General features: G+C 42.7%; 1 protein-coding gene across 2 annotated transcripts in view; it reads left to right on the forward strand.

Moving 5' to 3' along the window:
* Positions 1–19971, forward strand: part of LOC306968889 (shisa family member 6) — a 119767-nt gene that overhangs the window by 15758 nt on the left and 84038 nt on the right. For both annotated transcript variants that reach the window (XM_079564456.1, XM_079564457.1), the window contains exon 2: positions 7842–7981. In XM_079564456.1, the coding sequence (XP_079420582.1) occupies positions 7842–7981 (140 nt within the window). The remainder of the gene's footprint in view (positions 1–7841; positions 7982–19971) is intronic.

A 19971-nucleotide genomic window follows, 5' to 3' on the forward strand; every position in this document is an offset into this window, starting at 1 on the left:
CCGTTAGATCGAGGAACATTTCCAGGAAGTCACTGCAACACGGGTATTCATTCACAAACATTGACACATAGTACCTGTTTGTAGCATGAAAGGCTGTGACCGAGGTGACGCTGAAATCCAAATATGGTCATTTCCTTTGTGGGAGACAGCAGCGGCTAAAGACATGAGAAATATACACAGGGCGCATGTGCAGACAAAGGGACTAAACTTTAGGGCTTTTTTCTCCAAATGAGGTTTTCAGTCCACTCTTGCAACAACATCTGCACTTTTGTAAACTCCACATTTTACAAGCTTGTACTCAACAATATTTAAACAAAATCTATTTCCCAGCCTGATATATTTAGCTTTGAACCCAAAAGGAAAATAAGGCAACATTTTTATTTCACCGATTCTTTCTCTTATTTAAGATCCAAAATCCCTCTGAAAACATCTTTGTTTTGAATATATCAACAAAACCTCAAATTAAATTGAAACGTGATTGCATCCATGATTTAGATATTGGCGATTTGGGTTTTATCCATAAAATATATTTTTATTTATTTATTTTTTACATAAAATGACTTAAAACCAATGACCGCTGGTTGCTTTATGACCGTGACACTATTGCTGCAGTACGTCCATTATATGGGCGGCAAAACAAGCTAGTTTTCCATTAGATAGCATTGCACTTCACACGTTTTAAGCAACTGTAAGTTAGGTTTCTATTTTTTTTCTTACTCTCTATGGCTTGATATTGCTCCTGTCAGAGGCGTAGCTTGCCATTAGGCAAGGCAGGCAGCTGCCTGGGGCCCCCAAGCGAGTAGGGGCCCCCAGAGGGCCAACAGATTTCACAGAAACGACCAAAAGAATACAGCCACTGCAGCAGCAGTGACAAGGTGCAACGACAATTGGCCGTCGCATGCCTCCTGAAAGGGCCCCATGAACCCAGCCCCTCCCGGAGAAGGAGAGAGAGAGAGAGAGAGAGAGAGAGAGCGCACATCGTGTTAGGTATAAACAGTCACAGCTCCGACAAAATGTGGAGAAGTTCTGCTTCTGGAAGCAAAAGGGAAAGAAAAAGAGGAGGAAGGAGAGCGAGACAACAGCGAGTGTATTAAGTTACTGCATGTCTCTGAAGTGCTTTCTTTTAGCAGCCTTCATTGTTTTCCTTCAAATATCATCAACAAGCTTTTTCACCAGCAGCGTCTCACCATTGTTTGAATTGTGTCCAAAATTCAGCTTTAAACTGAACATGAGCTGTTTCTCTTCTTTCTTTGGTGTCATTTCAGAGGTGTTTTTTCTAATTGATGAGTTTTAGTGAGGCTTAATTGCACTAAAGGCGTCAGATTAAAAGTCTAAACGGGCCGCCAGTGGCCCCCGGGTTTTCCCACCTCTTGGACGTCCCTCACATCTGATCGCACGGTTTCACTCATGGGCTGAAGGTGCTATGTCAATACAAGGCCACTAAAAAAAAATTATTACAGAACACTGATAAACCCGTGCAGACGGAATAACAGACTTCATATCAACATGATTACACTTTCATTTTCACTCATTTATTTTCCTGTTTTCTATTCTCTGGCTTCATCTCTGGCTCTGTAGGTGGTAATTGGTTTTGCGCAGCTTCAGATCGATGGAGGGCAGTTGTTGAAATCACAAACCTTGACTCCAGTTTGTTGTTCGGTGTTTGTTGAAGGTCAGCGTTGGTTCTGTATTCCTCTCACACGGTCTTTAAAAAGCCACGGCGTCTTTCTCTCACTGAATCACAGATCTGAGCCCAGAGTTTATCCAACCAAGGTCGCAATGTGTCGCCGTGAACAAGTCGCGAATGCTGCTATTGGTCGGGCTAAATATCTCAATGCGGTGTTATCATGAACCTGCTGAGTTTTGGTTGGAGCGCCCTCCCTAGGCAGCAAGGGGAATCAAACATGCTAAAGCCAGTGTACGAGCCTCCATTTTTACTCATATGTTCCATGTAAATAGTTCTTGAGCAGTAGAAGAAAAAATGACCAAAGTAACGCATTAACAGTATTGTTTACTCTTGAGAAGGGGTTGAAGACTTGGTTGTTGTCTTAGCTTGTCATCCATTAAAAAGAGAGTCAAAGTTAGCGAAGCACGTTTGACAAAGTTTATTTTTAGAGCGAAGCACGTCAAAGATGGCACCTGCTGTTACATAAACAGTGATCTGGAACTCGATGTTTTCTTTGCTCTATTCTGTTGGTTCAGGGATAATAGTCTTCAGAAACCTGATCTGTTATTTTAGAAGTGCATTATGCTACTTTTTATGTGACAAAAGAAGTTTATTTTTGTGCGTATTGGAGCTTGTAGTGACCCAGTGGATGTATGTGGTTAGCATTTTCACAATTTCCCTTTTCCTTCCTTATAAGTAAAAGCATCCTCGGAGCTCCGAGCCGGTGCTCGTCTTTCTGGGGTCCTGAGGGGGCCCTACATTTCGCATCCCAAAGCTAATCGACGAAGAGCAAACCCATTTACAGTCAAAAACAGTCACACCGTGCAGGAGAGCAGGGCAGAAGTGGAACATAATGACCTCAATCCGCGCCCTGCCCTTCAGTGTGAGGAACACGAACCATTTACCACTGTCAGACTGATGTTCAGGAATGCACTATTCTTTCCACACTTTTTAAAACGGAAAGTGTCCACATGTTCACATTCTCTCACGTCTGGTCCCTGACCCACAGTTTGGGAACCCATCCATCCATTTTCTTCTGCTTTATCCGGGTCGTGGAGGCAGCAGTCTGAGCAGAGATGCCCAGACTTCCCGATCCTCCTCCAGCTGTTCTGGGGGGACCCCGAGGCGACACCAGGCCAGCTCCCTCCAGCGTGTCCTGGGTCTTCACGAGGCCCCCTCCCAATAGGATGTTGGTTATTTCTATATACACTGAGATGGTAATTTGTTTTAGATCGTGTACATTCAGAGAACTGTAGTTATTGAAAGTAACTGTCACAGTCATGATAGTTTAAATGAGAGTGTGGTCGATTCAGCTCTATCTCCACGTTTAACCACCTCAGAGACAACACGAGGCGAGTACCACCCGGGAGACGGGCCACAGCCGGGCGGGAGAGAAGGGTGTCACTTGGGGGTGAGAGGGGGGGAAGCCGGAAGGGCTCTCCTGCACATCCACGTCAGCAGACTGCTCCATTTTGGTGTTGTATGTGGCAGAGAATGCGGAGAGTGAGTGAGCGCTGTCAGAGAGCCTGTCGCCGTAACAACGCGTCGATTAACAAGCAAAACAACACTGTTCTTTGACTGAGATACAGGCCCTATATGCAACTTGCATAGTCTGTGTATAGGAAGAACCATCTCTGATTGAGCTACACGCTTAATCATATTCAGTTAAGTTTCTGTTTGTTATGTGTCGGATACACATCCAACGGCCACTACACATCCATCCATCCATCCATACATTCAACCATCCATACATTTTCTTCCACTCGTCCGTTTCCGGGTTGTGGGGGCAGCTGTCTGTGCTGCCCAAATCACATTGTACCGGCCCCTTATGGCTCTTCCCGCTCTTTGTCTGACCCGTCACCTATAGGACCTGTTTGCCATGGGAGACCCTACAGGGGCACGAAACCCCGACAACAGAGCCCCAGGATCATTCGGGCGCTCAAACCCCTCCACCACGTTAAGGTGGCGGTTCTGGGAGGGGGCCCAATAAACATCATCTTATTATACGTGAATGATGGAGAAACCACAGAGATTATGTAATAGAAGACATGAATTGGACATGTCATACCTCGCCATACTTTAATATAGGACATCGCTTCACATTCATTTGTATGTTGCTTCCATGAGAAATCTATTCTATCTAGTGTTTAGTAGCTATTGTCTTTAGCCTTATTTAAACTGTTTAACTCCCTTGTAGGCAAACTTAGGCTAAGCCCTTGACTCTGGCCCGCATTGCATTGCCTAAAACAGGGAAAGACAGCTATGTTTTCATTGGCATGAAAAGAGAAAATGCATAACAGCAGCTATTTTGTTTTTAAAATGTATTTACTTTTGCCCATATCTGATATGGAGACTTTTTGAATCTACGTATTCCCTGTTTTGTGAACGCTGTTGCATGTTTAGACTTGGAAGCACCAAAGCTTTCGGCCTGTACACTCTCTCCTCAGTCGAAGGAGGCTCCGAGAGTTTGCTCCGGTCCAGTTTCTTTAAGGAAAAGGCACAGGGCGTCGTAAGTGTGTCAAAGTCACCGCGGCGGCTCCCGGTGACTTTGAGGCGGCAGAGTTTTATTAATAACGTCGGGACGAGACCATTCTTTAAGGCAAACGACCTGCTTTCGACGCGTCCCCGATCAGCCCGGCCTCGCGGTGCTCCATAAAGATAAACCCAGGCAGGAAACGCCGTCGAAAACCAAGACCAGAGCGTCGGGCCTGGGCTGCAGTGGACTTGAATAATAATCTATTTGAATAATAGCTCGGTCTTTTGTACACGCCGCTGTTCAAATCCCCGCTCCCTGTGGACTCCTCGAACCGGGACGTCCTTTTAGCTTCATCAGGCTCAACTTCGGGAACAATCTGAGTGATTATCGGGCGTTCTTCGTTGGCGGAAATAAGCAACAATCAGGACAACAAGATACGTGCAATGTTTGGTAAAAGCTTAGGTGCAGCTGGTGGATAATAGAGTATGGATACAGACGCCCATATATGGTCATGTTTGAAAACAGTTGAGGGGGAAAACAATTTGGAGAAAAATCTAAACTTTCTTTAATTATTCAAAAACTACTTTAACAAATGCTGAATTATGAATATAGTTTAAATGAAGATACAAAGACATGGTGAGGAGCAAAGTGGTTCAACAGCCCATAAATACATAAATAACAGAGAAGGCTAACCTGATGCTACATGTTAGCATCGGGCTAATGCTAACGGTTAGCTAGAGCTAGCTACGACTGCCGTTTTTTCACTTCAACTGAACAATCTGCTGTGAGAAAATATCCATATGGGCCTGATTTACACTTGACTTTATTTATGTGATAAATAAGTTAATATTCCACCAGAAAATGGATGAAAAGAGTGGAAAATTGTGTTTAAATATTCTATTTTCCCCCTTCACCCCTTGGTGAAGCCACGCCCCCTTCTATGACGAGATGCCGTCTGTATCTATCTCAGAATCTCATTTCATTTGGGGACAAGGGCCTATCGTGCATGTTTTGTGTTGTGTAGAGTAGTTAAAGGAGACACATTATGATTTTTTTTATGTTAGAAGCTCGACAAACATGTATCTGTGTGCTGACTCACATTCAGGTGACGTGCACTCATACACGATTCCGTTGTCACTTAGCGGAGCCGCAGGACCTTGTAATGATGAGCCCTCTCCGTGGCTTAGATCTGTTAAAAGTGTTTTTGGGCCTCATTTGGGTGGGCATGCTGTTTGATCGAGACGTTCACCTGGGGCCTTTCATTTACATCGTTGTTCGTGCTTCGATAATTCCACTTCTGAGAGCGTTGCTGGAATCGGCTCGTCCTTCTCAGACGTTGGACCTTTTCGACCGACAAAATGTAGAAAATAAATATAGGTGCTACCTTTAAATGCCAATGCTTTGAAAGTCGCTCGTCCACATAAATATTGCCTTGTCAGATTTTTGTTGGGCCCATTTTCTTTCCAATTGTGTCATTAGGGCTGGGCAATTTTCGAGTTTTATGATTAAAAAAATAAAATAAAAATGTGGTCTTTCCTGGACTAGCATGTAAAACAGATGCTGTGGCCAAACTGAAAACTGCAGCTGACTCAGCAGCCAAAACAAACTCCACACATCACAGAACAACATCCCCTCACGACAACACACAAACATCTGCAAAGGAGACGCAAAAAATGTGAATGTTTGAAGAATGTCAGAAGCAGAAAACAAGCGCTTGTTTGTGGGCGGAGCCTCAAAAGGCCATGATGTCATGGAGTGAAGCGCTAACAACTTTATATGTGTATAAAGAAATGAGTAAACCACGCATTTATTAGTAAAAATGTCGATTAAACATACACTGTTAGAAGTCCAGCTAAACCACGGCTGCTCCTCAAAACAAATCCACATGGTCCGAATAGTGATGATCGTTTTCTTCTTCCCCGTGCGTGTCCTGAGGCTCCTCACGTGTTTCTGTTTTGCCCTTTAGCTCAACTTTGTAGCTGATTTTACAGTAAAATCACCAGGTCCTCTCCTCTTTGTGCCGCATGTGCCGTTCTGTGCTTCCTGTATGTTTGGGCCGAGTGTTTCCCTGGGATTGACCTGACAGGCGCTGCAGCATTACGCCGTCCATATTTTTTTCCATAATGCGCCAGGATCGGCCAATTCCAATTCCATTAAAACTCGCGATTGTTGTGATCGACCTTTAATAAAACCACGATTAGATTAAAATTTGATTAATTGCCCAGCTCTATGTGTCATGTTGTTGCAGATCTTATTGGGCTCTGGAAATGGGATAAAAAAAAGGCACAAAGGAGTGCACAAACCCCAACAGCAGTTCATAGTTCCTTCTTCTTTTTCTTTCAGCTTAATGGTGGACTTGCCAACCGAAAGTGCATGCCACCCACTGTATAGAGCTTATTTCTTTGGTGTTTCAACGTGTTTTGTTGCAGAAAACTTTCGAAGACTGACCATGCAAAATGAGCACCTGTTTGGCTCACTCTACACCCCATGGTGCTTTGCGGCGTTACGTCATTATCTAATTTTAGCTGCTGTAAAAGATGCTATTAATTCAAACCTGCCTTTAAAGAGACTAGAAGTTGGTCATTTTATGCTCACTACTGCCACCTCAGGTCTTACGCGTAACTGCAGGTTCTATATTAAGCTCATGCATAGATACAGACGGCATCTCTGGAATCGCCCATATATGGTCATTTTTGATAACAGTTAAGGGGGAAAAACAATTTTGAAAAAATGTAAATTTTCTCTAATTATTCAAAAACTACTTTAACAAATGCTGAAATATGAACATAGTTTCTACTAAATAATGATACAAAGACATGGGGAGGAGCAAAGTGGGTCGACAGCCCATAAATACATGAATAACGGAGAATGCTAACTTAATGCTACATGTTAGCATCGGGCTAATGCTAACTGTTAGCTAGCGCTTGCTACAACTGCCGTTTTTTCACTTCTACTGAACAATCTGCTGTGAGAAAATATCCATATGGGCCCGATTTACACTTGACTTTATTTGTATGTGACAAATAAGTTGATATTTCACCAGAAAATGGCAAAAAAGAGTGGAAAATTGTGTTTCTCTAAAGATTCTATTTTCCCCCTCGGCGAAGTCACGCCCCCTTCTATGACGAGATGCCGTCTGTACCTATGGACAGTGCAGGATTTTAGAGGCAGTTGTGGTGAAAGGTCTTAGCTCATTCTACACATTAGGACATGGCTGGAACAAATGTCCCTGGAAACATCGCCAAAACAAAACATCAAGACTAAAATATCTGTCCCAAACCAAACCACTAACAAACTATTGCACAACCAGACGCATGCAAAACATACAGTACCCATCAAAAGCTTGGAAACGCCTTTTATGTTTCGGCTTTTCTTTATTTTTACCTGCATTTCCATTGTGTGATTCTCATTGAAGACATTAAACTATGAATGAGCACATGAGGGATTATGAAGGAAACATAAAAGGGAAATAACTCAAAATATGTTTCAAATATTCAGAATATACTGAATAAAGCATGAGAAGAAGTTACTCAAGCCTCTCATTGCACGTTGTACTCACCGTTGTAATCTCTGGGGGGGGGCAGCATCATCTTCTGTCTTCCGTCCAATAAGGAAACCTGAGGCCCGACAAAAGCTGGTCTGAGAGCCACACTTTGCACCCAGGCTGGTCTAAACTAAACCATTACTTGTGTTCCGCAGAGCGCTGGCCGACATCATGAGGCAGCAGGGCATCTCTCAGTACGACCACGAGGACATGGCGGCTGTGGACGCTTCGCCCAAAGACGAGACGCCCGTGAGGACCTCCAAGAACCACTACACGCCCGTCCACTCCAACCACGGTAAGAAACACGACCTGCGCGAGGGAACACGAGGGGCAGCCAGCCTCTTTGTCTGTTCTCCGCCACTTTCTTCGTCTCTGGGGTCTTCTGGTTTGGGCCCACCCTCAGATTACTAATTGTTCCAGACTGTCCCGAAATCCAGGCTTTTGTCCAGGATCCTGAATCCAGCCCAGTTTGTGCGAGTCCCGGATCAGCGGGAGTAATTGCCAAACTGAAGGCCAGCACACACGGAGCGCCTGTTATTGTCTAAGGGAGAGGCAGACGTGTGACCGATGTTTCTTACATCTCTGTGCAGTAAACAGACCTTGGGAAACGTTTGAGGCCAGAGACGAAGCTGCTGTTCGTTCTGGGGTCACTCTCCATTCTTAAAGAGCCGCCCTCGCTTTGCTCGCTCGTCTCTGGCGCAGCGTTTGGTCGGCGATCAGATGATGAAGCCCTTCTGTTTGTATTGATGCAGGTGCTTTAATTATTTAGAGCAGGAGTCTCCAAGCTTTTAGACCCGGCGAGCAACTTATACATAAGAAAACTATCAGGGAGCTACTCTTGCTTTGAAGACACTTGTGCAACTCTGTGACTTAGTTGTTGTTAGTTCCCCCCGGATGGTTTGGAGCCAAGACATTTCAACAAAATGAGAGAAAATGACTTGAATTTTGTGCTAATACTTTACTTTATGTACCTAAACCTTTGCAGATTCTGTTGGAATGTTTAAAACAAAAAGAAAATTCCTCTAAGATGTTTTAAAGGGGGGGTATTATGCAAATTCCATCATGTTATTATGTCATTCCCTCATTAAAAACACGCCTGAAGTGTTGCCTTGGCACATTCACGTATTTTTGAGTAATCTGTAAAAACTCTGATGGCGGCCATTTTAGGGACAGGTTTGCCTGAGTCCTCCTAGGAACGCCCCCACCTCCTGGAGACGCCTCCGAGCTTTCGTCACCAGCCGAGTAACCAACCACTGCTCCTCAGCAGAACCCCCTCCCCACTGATGCCACAGGCAGCGTGTGGAGGGGGCGTGTCGGAAAGGGTCAGAGGTTCTTAAAGAGACAGAGGCCTATTTCAAGACATTCACTGCAGCCAATTTCATACAAGGCAGTTATTCTAATTTACTGCATTTACAGACCAACAGAAGGTTTGGGCATCATTGTAGTGTGATATAGACTGGTGCTATGTGATTGAAAAAAGCATAATAACCCCTCTTTAATAAGCACATGGAGAAATGTAGAAAGGGCTGGAGAGTTACTGGTTGGAGACTCCTGATTTAAAAATATCAAATAGAAAATTTCGCTTTGATAACTGGTATAACTGGTTTTGTAGAGCCCAGTATCAGAACAGGAGTTGCCTCACGGGACTGTATAAATTTTAAAATGGTGAAATAAAACAATAAACAAGACAATGTAAAGTTCAGGCAAAGGAAGTATCCAGGCAAACATAATGTCCAAATAAACGCTGGCAGCAGCAGGTGGTGACGAGCCGCGTGAGTGTCCCCTGTCCTTAGACTCTCCGGTACGGTGAGGAAAAACTCAGGGAGAACCACAGGAGATGGACAGGCTATAGACAGACCCAGGGCCGGTGGGAGTCCTTCAGCAGACGGGCCAAGATGGCAGAACGTCCAGTCCTTGTTGGAGCTTCAGTTCTTCTTGTCCAGTCCCTGTTGGCGGGGTTCCTCCGTGAACAAGGCTGGAAACTGCGACACCAACGTCTCACGGAGCACAGGGGACACCACGTGAAAAGTGATGAACAGACTTCAGATTAAATAAATATTGTATTATAATCAAGACAAAGTCTGCAGTAAGAAAAAACATGGAAGATGATGCTCAGTGTGCTGAACTTCCCGCAGCAGTTTTCCTTTTAAGGCGAGACACGGCAGGTGAAGGTATTGATTTTTAACGCAGTGGAGATTTCTTATCTATTTTATACTCCCTTTACATCTTAGTTTTCATGTTAGAGTATAAAAATGACAAAACTCACCGTGCGTGATATTTATTTTATGATGAGGTCACCCGAAAGTAGCTGCTGCGGCGCGTGGAAAGGCCATCTGTCCCGCTGGTATTCATTCACATAATATTACGTGTCCTGAAGGGTCCCCGTGATGACGCTTTCACCCAAATATGGTATTTTTTTAATATCTAATTCCTAGCCCGATTAATTCAGCTGGCGACAGAAGTTTATTGAAAAACTTAACAAAATATCGAAAATCCCTACTGAAAAAAATCTTAGCTACTAATATGTCAATAAAATAAAACCATACATTTTAATAAGGCTCAATCCATTATTTAGATTTCGTCGTCCCAAAATATAGGCAATTTTGGCCATTTTTTATGCACAAAATGCCTATTTATATGAAAACATAAAATGAAATCATATTTATATCAGTAATGCTCAGCAAAAGTTTTATATTGATATCTCTACATTTACTTTTTTCCCTATTCAGCTGCAGTGTCTCGCCTTAGGGCACTTTGCTTCAGGCTGTGGGTTAGAGCTTTCCCTTACTGACCAGATCATAAGCTACGAAGATGAGGCTCGGTTTATATGAAATGTTGACTTTTGTTGCAAGAGTGTAAAGAAAACGTCATTCTAAAGTTTGTCTAAACACATGAGCATGTTTATGTCTCCCAGTAAGAAAATGACCATACTTAGATTACACTGGCATCTTGGTCGCATATCATGCTACACATGGATACCAAACATGTCAATATTAGTAACAGTTAGTCCCTGGATATCTCCGGCTCAGAATATAAGCATTATTACATAAGATGTGTGGGGAGAAAGCCAAAAAATCTGAAAATTGGCCCCTGCCTTCATAGTAAATGAATAGTTAATGACCCCATGACTGCCTGTAAACCACATCATGCATAGAGTAAAATGAAATAAAAAGTAAAAAGATATATTGCCCACCTCTACATGATTTCATAACTGAGCCCTAAGACCTGGTTGCTGTGAGAAAGCAGCCTCTCTGTGAACAGACTCCTGCCCTGCGCTCCTCTCATCACACTCTTCTCCTCCTCCTCCTCCTCCTCCTCCTCCTCCTCCTCCGAACGCCGGGCCGGTTCCGGGTCGTGGGTATTTCAGATCCAACAGATTTGGTTTCCTCCCTGAGTGATCCTGCCCCTGTGGAGCGTGGCCTACTCTGCCGCCCCAGATTCGGCTGTTGCGGCTCCGCGCTGCAGCAGGACTAAACCAGGACTTAACCCACATTATCTGTGCCATACGAGGCCGTGCACCGGGCAGATAAACCGGGTTCACCAGCACTTTCACACTGATGACTGACTGCACTGCAAACAAGTCATCGACAATAAGTGTATTTCTCCTTGATATGAAATCCGCCTGTGGAGCAAGTATTTTTGCACTTAACCTGGTTTTCTGCCATTTTAGGATTACGTTTAGGGTTAGAGTGGTTTTCTCCAATTATCCATATCCAAATCTAAAGGGTATACAGGCAAGGCAAGTTTATTTGTAGAGCACAATTCATACACAAGGCAATTCAAAGTTATTCACAGTTGCATAAAATGACAAGAAAACTGATCAAATCAATGAAACATCAGCATAAAATTAATCATTACAGTGAAAGGCAAGAGAGCAGATAAAATACTTTCAGTTCCACGTGTAAGAAGAACTGTTTTCAGCCTGGATTTGAACATTGTCAGAGTTGAGGCCTGTCTCACATCCTCATGAGACTGTTCCAGATTTTAGCTTTAGCCTCACCGTGTTTAGTCCTGACTCTGGGAACCACCAAGAGGCCCCTCCCTGAAGATCTCAGGGCCCGAGATGGTTCATACGGCTGAAACATGTCAGAGATGGACTCCGGTGCAAAACCATGAAAAGACTTGCAACAAGCAGAGCTGTTTTAAAGTCTATTCTCTGAGTGACAGGAAGCCGGTGCAGAGACCGGAGCACTGGACTAATATGGCCGTATTGGTTCTTGTTCTTGTTTAGAAAGGCCAGTGAGCAGCCGTTACAGTCCTCTAACCTGCTGGAGACAAACACACGGATAAGTCTCTCTAAGTCTGGTTTTGACACTATCCCTCTGATCCTAGCCATGTTTTTCAGATGGTAAAAAGCTGCTGATCTTATTGCTTTGATGTGGCTGTTTAGTTTCAGGTCTGAGTCCATGATTACTCCTAGATTTCTAACCTGATTTTTTGGTTTTAGAGACTCAAGGTGACTGATAATTAGTGCAAAATAAAGCAGCACTAAGTAACGTGTTTACCTTAATAAATCCTTTGCGTGGTCCCTCTGGGGGTAATACAAGTGTTAATGGGATGATTGGAGGGTCTTTCATCGCCCCCTGGTGTCTCTGGCCAGAAAACCACGATTGCAACTTCCCTGCCTCCGGGTCAGAGTCACCAATACACACTAACGGAATCACGAAGAAGAAGCTAACAGGCTAACGGGCAAAGCTAACTGCGGGCTAGCGCCACTTAAACAGTATTTAAAGCCAAATTTGAGTGAAAAAAATGATTTCCATTGTGTAATTGGATGTACAATATCCCTTTGTCCCTTTGTCTTTTCTATCAGCGCAGTATTTACTCTCACGGACAATTAATACGTTAAAAAAATCGTTAGGGTTAGGGCTAGGACAAGTTAACCCCTGTATGTAGACTGCCTGTGTGCTGACGAAGCCTTAGTGTTGCTGACGAAGCCTTAATGTTGCTGACGAAGCCTTAGTGTTGCTGACGAAGCCTTGGTGTTGCTGACGAAGCCTTAGTGTTGCTGACGAAGCCTTCTGGACACTTCGAGAGTCCAGAAGAGTCCAGACGATAACTCAAGAACCTTCGACTTGGCCTCACCTGGTGGAGGCTGCGATATCTTTATGAGGTTAAACATAGCAATTGTGAAATACTTTTATGAGTCATTTTCGTTCTTATCTCCCCACAGTTCAGAGCCTTATCATTTAGAAACATAATTGAGTTTCTTATCTCCAATATTGCAGATACCATTTCCATCATTTTAACATTCAGTCCCAGATTTGGTGGCTTTGAACTGTTTAACTTTTATCGACCTCAAATAAAAAAGGTTGAATTGTGAAGCAGGATAATGGTCAATGTTGAGATTTTTTGCTTGTTTTCTCCTGAATATTATGCATTATATTAGTTTTAATGCCAGAGAAAAAGAAAAAGCAATGCTTACCCCTTATATATACTTGTATATGTGATGATCCAAATCCAAATATCTGTCTGGGGAGCGGCCCCTGTTTCAGATGCTCTGCTGCTCGATGCTCCGGTGACCGACCAGACGTTAGTATCACAGTCTTCAGGCCTGTCTGCAGAGGGACTCCCATCAGCCAAATGATTGATTGATTGATGGCTAAATGGTCTTAACTTATATAGCACTTTTCTACCTTCATCAGATCCAATTCACTTTACAGCAAAGAGCCAGTCACCCATCCACACACTCATTCTTACACCAATGTACACAGACACACACTGGAGGCAACGTGGGTGAAATGTTTCGCCCAAGGACAAGGACAGTGTGCACCTGCAGGAGCTGGGATTTGAACCCCTGACTTTCTGATTTCAGTTCAATTCATTTTATTTATTAGGCAGGAAAGCTTTAAAAACAAAGCAAAGCACAGCATCCAACAACAGCTTAAAGGGATGTTTCGGGATTTTTGACATAGGGCCTCATTTCCTAGTTTTCCAGAGTGTTGTTGATTTCTGGAGAATTTTTTAGTTTTTTATTCATTCTGTATATTTGAAGAGTTTAGTGGTGCTAGGCTAGTGCTAGGTTAGTGCATGTCTATGGTAACTAGTAGCCTGCATTAAAAAACAGTCCGACCCGAGCACAGAGCACCTGAGGCAAATCACATATGACACCAGACTACCCGTATAAATGTTTGTGTTGAATAATTTTTGAAATATAGCCATTTTGCATTTAAAAGCACTTATATTTGAGCAGCATCAGCTTCCTGGTTGTAGCTACGCAGCGGCGGAGTGATCTGCTCGGTTACCGGATCTACAGTAGTTTGTTTACCTTCGGCCGGCATTACTACACGTGGAATTCACAAAGGAGCTTTTTACAAATCAGATATGGCAACGTGTGGAGGACGAGCCCATGACTGTGAAGAGGTTTTAAATGCAGGCTACTAGTTACCATAGACATGCACTAGCCTAGCACTAGCCTAGTACCGCTAAACTCTTCAAATAGAAGGACTGCATGAATAAAAAACAAAAAAATATCTCCAGAAAACAACACCACTCTGGATAACTGGGAAATGAGGCCTAGTTACCAAAAATCCTGAAATATCCCTTTAACACTCACTGCACAAAACATACAGTCACACACAAAAGGAGTGACACTAGTGAGGCCGATGGGCAGTTGTTGAGCAGATGGACATGAGACAACCGGCTCTACCAAAAAAAAAAACGCTATCGGCCCCGATTGATTGGTTGATGTGGTAATTTCCTTTCTGGGAAACAGTCACAGCTAAAGAAGGGAGGACTGTGCATTTGCAGCAGATGTTACAAAACTTTAGAGCGTTTTCTCAAAGTTAGGTTCCACTCTTGCAGAGTTTGTAGCTAAACTTTCCAGTCTTGGACTCAACAATATTTTGAAAGTGTCTTTTAGAGGGATTTTTATATTATGTAATGTTCATGAGCTTTGAAAATTTGAGTTTCTACAGAGTTTTCCACTTAGCTTATTCAAAAACGAAAGACGATACAATCTTAAACCTGGCTCTATCCATTAATTACATTTTGCCGCTCAAAGTATAGGCAATTTGAATGCATGAAATGTATATTTTTTATTTATATTAGGTATGTACAGTCAAAGTTTCAAATTGATGTCTCTTAAAGGAGCTATACCTGATTGTACAAAGAAACAGGGTCACTCAAATTTCAAATCTCTATTTTCTGGTCCAAACAACATCAACATTCGTCACAGGGACTGAGTTTAAACCAGGTTTCACAACTTTCAGGAGGAAAACTGTCACTTCACTGTACAACATGCCTACTAGTCTGACATTTTATGACTGTTTAAAAGGCTTTAAAACCAGTGTTGTTTGGATACATGTCTGCTTTTACTATACACTAAAGGACAAAACTAATTTTATTCCAATACATAAAATAAAAAAAAATCAAGGATAGCTCCTTCAATGTATTTCCTATTCTGCAGTATCTCGCCTTAAATCGCTCATAAATCGATATTCTGAATGCAAGTCATTTCACCCGGACTCTCCTCGCTCTGCAAAAGTGTCCAAACCTTTTCTGAGCTCAAATCTATCCGAGTGAAGTGTCCTACAGGGAACATTATCGCTCCATCTCCCAAACCTCTGCCGCTTTAGCTTTTTTACACCTCCGTCACCCCGGCGTACGCGGGCTCTCGCCGCGCTCCAACTGAATCATCGAAACTTCACAGAGAGACTTTGAGATCGCTGAAGTCTGAGGCGGAACCGGTGAAAAAGTGACTCGGAGAAATGGATTTGAGCAGAAAGACGGATCCTGAAGTCGTCCTCTGAGAGAGCGGACACGATCAAATCATCTGTTTCTTTTCATTGTCATTTCATTTCTCAAACCACGCTGCGCCCTCTGCTTAGGGAAACTTAAGACAATAAAAGATTTAAGATAAAGCCAAGGATACAACAATATATGGGGGTCAGTTTTATCTTCTTTTACTTTCCAACGAGAAACAAAGAAATTGCCTAATCTTCAGAAGTAAGTGTGAAATGAAGGGCCCCTGCGTGTTCTTTGAAAAATGTGAATTGTTCGCTCCTGTGTCCAAACTCTTTCCCGAATGCATTTCAGACACGCCAATTCGGGCGTTCTGCTCTCCCAAAATTTCATCCACTGAGCGGCGCTGTGATGAAAAATGACAGTTTCTTGCCTAGCGCACTTCCTGTTGCTGTTACACTGCATTCAGACTGACCACGATGGAGACTTTTCTGTTCTGTTCTGTTTTATTGCCTTAATGGTTTGTGCAGCCCTGTGAGGCGACTCCTGCTGTGATATTGGGCTTTACAAAACCACTGATTGATTTAGACGTTAGGGGCGAGTGATTTTAAATGTGTTCAGAAGCGTTGGAAGGAGCTCTTGACTAAAAAAGAACTGCTGTTTTAGTTCTGACTAGTCTCTCTTTGTTACTGCCATGTCCTCTGGATCTTCAACTATAGCTATAGCTATAGCTATAGATATAGATATAGATATAGATACAGATGGCATCTCGTCATAGAAGGGGGCGTGGCTTCGCCGAGGGGGAAAATAGAATCTTTAGAGAAACACAATTTTCCCTCTTTTTTGCCATTTTCTGGTGGAATATCAACATATTTAATATATCATATTTTCTCACAGAAGAAGTTCAGTAGAAGTGAAAACACGGCAGTTGTAGCAAGCGCTAGCTAACCGTTAGCATTAGCTCGATGCTAACATGTAGCATCAAGTAAGCATTGTCTGTTTTTCATGTATTTATGGGCTGTTGAACCACTTTGCTCCTCCCCATGTCTTTGTATCATTATTTAGTAGAAACTATATTCATATTTCAGCATTTGTTACAGTAATTTTTGAATAATTAGAGAAAATTTTAATTTTTTCAAAATTGTTTTCCCCCTTAACTGTTTTCAAAAATGACCATATATGGGCGATTCCAGAGATGCCGTCTGTATCTATACACACGATCTACGCAAGGATCTCCCCAGTATTTAAGCACATATCCAGCCCAAACGTCTGAATAAAGGAGGATTATTTGTGCAAGTGGACGATGGTTATTCCATCCTGTTAGCTCGTTACAATCGCCTACAGCTCATTGTTGATGAAAAGTCCGCAATAAACCACAAGTGCATCAAGCCCGACTCAGTGTGTGAGTAAATAAAGGCTGCTTTATATAGTTACAGCTGTATTGAGCCCAAATGTAGGGAGTCGGAACAGTCAGTATCAAAACAAGTCTGCATCAAAAAACATCAGCTACAGAATTGTATTCCTCTCTTAGCAGAAGATGAAGCAAGCGGAGCGAACGAAAACGCTCCGGCAGAACTGGAACTTGCGAAGACTATTGTTGCCCATAATGCACCGCAAAATTCAGTCGCCCCCCCCGCCCATCGGATGAAAGTTTGGGGGAGCAGTTTCTGAGCACGGTTTCACGATCACTGTCACAGTAATGCTGGCAATAGTTCTACACAGATTCTAACAATGAAAGAGGAACAACTAAATGCTAGTTGTGGGTCACAGTCATTCTTAACCTTCCAAACATACAGTCCTGATCAAAAGTATCAAGTTAAAAAATGGCAAAACAAAAAAATCAGATTTTGCATGGTTCAATCTTATCAAGGTAGAACTTCAATATGCAACAAAAAGAAATGTCAGTCAGAGTAATCAAAAATGAGTAAAGCTTTTTTTTTAAAACAATAATTAAACTGACATCGTCTGTTTTTGCAGCTGATCAAAGGTTTAGGACCAGATGCCTTTAACAGATCAAAACTGCAAACATGTGGATTTTTTTGTTTCTGTATTTACACTGTCAAGGCAATAAATATTCTGATTTTGAGCGTGTTTGCGGCATCGCTGCTGAGGCGAGACGCAGTTACAGTTTGAATTAACTAAACGATCCTGAGGTCTATGGAACAAAAGGGTCAAGTGGAAGACCCAAAGAAAATATCAACAGCTCTGAGCTGGAGGATCAGCATCTGCACTTTAAGTTGCACCTACAGAGACACCAAACTGCCCCGTCTTGTTCCATTATTTATTTATTTTGGTCATTTTGCTTTGTTTGTTTCATATGCAACATCCTTCAGCGAACGATAACCCACCGGGTTCATTCATTTGTTTAAGGTAGTGATTATACTTCACATTGTCCATTTAAAACTTGATTTATTTATTCCTTTACTCAGTACACAAGCTTACCTGTACCACATGGTGGGAACAAAGGAAAGGCGTGGTCTTTGTCGGCCATTTTAAAATCTCAGGCTGAACCACGTGGCAGGGGGGAAACTGGTTTAAACTTTGCTTTGAATTTCCTTTCCTTTTCCTTTGGTTTGTATTTTGTCTTTATGAGTTTAACCTGAACTTGCTATTTTGGACTGGACCTAATTTTATGCATAATGTGAAAACCTTACCCATCAAGCTAATGGTGCTGACCGGTGGGAGGTCCTTTCCCATGAGGAGAGGTATAAAAGCTGACTGCTGTAGTCACAGAGGGGCCATTTTGTCATTGAGAAGTTCCTTTGTGTGAAAAATAAATGTCTGGTAAGAACTTGTCAAGTCTGCCTGCCCATTTCGACCTCCTGTGGCCAGCTTCCCCACATGATCTAATCGAGATTTTAATACAGGTCGGACACGATAATCGCATGGTGTGTTTTAATGGAGGAGAATTGGCCGGTCCTGTCGCATTCTGGAAAACAATATGGATGGTCCAATGCTGCAGCACCTGTCAGGTCAATCCCAGGGAAACACTCTGCCCAAACAAACAGGAAGCACAGGACGGCACATGCGACGGGAGAGGACCTGGTGATTTTACATGAAAAATCAGCTACAAAGTTAAGCTAACTTGTCTGAAGAGCAAAACAGAAACACACAGGAGCCTCAGAGGACCAGGACGTGCACAGGGATGAACAGTTTACCTTCAAAGAGGAAAACTATTTAGACCATGTGGATTTGTTTTGAGGCTGCAGCCGTGGATTAACTGGAATTCTAACAGTGAATTGTAAGTTTGATCGTCTTTTTTTTACTAATATGCACAGTTTACTCATTTCTTTATGCACACATGAAGTTGTTAGTTTCACTCCGTGACATCGTGGCCTTTGAGGCTCCGCCCACAAACATGCGCTCGCTGACATTCTTCGAACTTTCCAATTTTTTGCGTCTCCTTTGCAGATGTTTTCAGTTTGGCCGCAGCATCTGTTTTACATGCTAGTCCAGAAAAGACCACATTTATTTAAAAAAATCTAATTGAAAAATCGAGATCGATCAATATGGGTAAAATAATCGTGATTATTATTAGCCCTATGTTCAGTTCATCCTAGTTAATTTCAAGACTTAAATAAAAGATATCCCTGAACACTTTATTTTTACGGCGAAGAATATACACTTTTTCTTATTGCCTTCAATGTCAGTCATCTATAGGAAAAATCTCGAAATCAAAATGTGCAGAAATGAGCAGGAGAAAACTCTATATTTCAAAACATAAACATCATTTGGAGCCAGGTTTTTCACTTGTTTGTGGCAGGTGTAAAGTCCCCAAAGGATTCCATGTTATTGCGCTCTTTCTGGAGTCGCCTTTCGCCACTAGGGGGCGGCATCGCAGCAATGAGGACCATCGAGAAATGCTGAGCTTCATTTCTTCTCATAATAAGCACAGAATTGTTCATTTCCCATTGTTGAGGGAGTATTTTATGCAAAAACCTGCGGCAGTTCCGTTCAAACCAGCATGATTAATAAAGGTTTACACTCATTCCCTTTGCGTTTCTCGTTTGAAGCCGGTTTTCCTCCGTCACACTCGGACTGACTCAACATAAGAATTGGAAAACGGGCCGGGCTTTATCATAATGTCTGCGTTTTAAATTGCTTTTGTGTTTTCTCCTTTGCTCTTATATATATAAAAATAAAAAAAAAACCTCCCCATTTGGTCTTTCATTAGGGCCGTATACGTCCTGACTTTGAGGAGCGCGGCTTGTTTCTGTGAAGATGGGTGTTTTGTTCCATTATGCGCCGGAGAATAGGCCATTTAGCACTCGCTCTCTGAGGGAATGGAGCAGAGACGGGATAACCACTCTGCCGCAGCCACGCAGGGAAGAAGAGCACTCTCCACTTCACGGCGTAAGAGGAGTTCTTAAAGTCCATACACCTCATTTAGACGCATTCTGTAGAGACACGGCATCCTGGTGAGACGTGAGCTTTCAACTTCTCCCCGAGTTCTTTATTTCTTGTTACCAGGCGGGGAGGAAACTGTCTAACATTTATATAGCTACATACAATGGGATATGGGTTTAGTATACCTATAATTTACAGAAATGATTCACAACATAAGAAGCATTAGTGCTGCTCAAAGGGAGTAGGAAGAAGCCT

Source organism: Gobius niger (assembly GCF_951799975.1).
Source record: "Gobius niger genome assembly, chromosome: 10".
Taxonomy (NCBI): domain Eukaryota; kingdom Metazoa; phylum Chordata; class Actinopteri; order Gobiiformes; family Gobiidae; genus Gobius; species Gobius niger.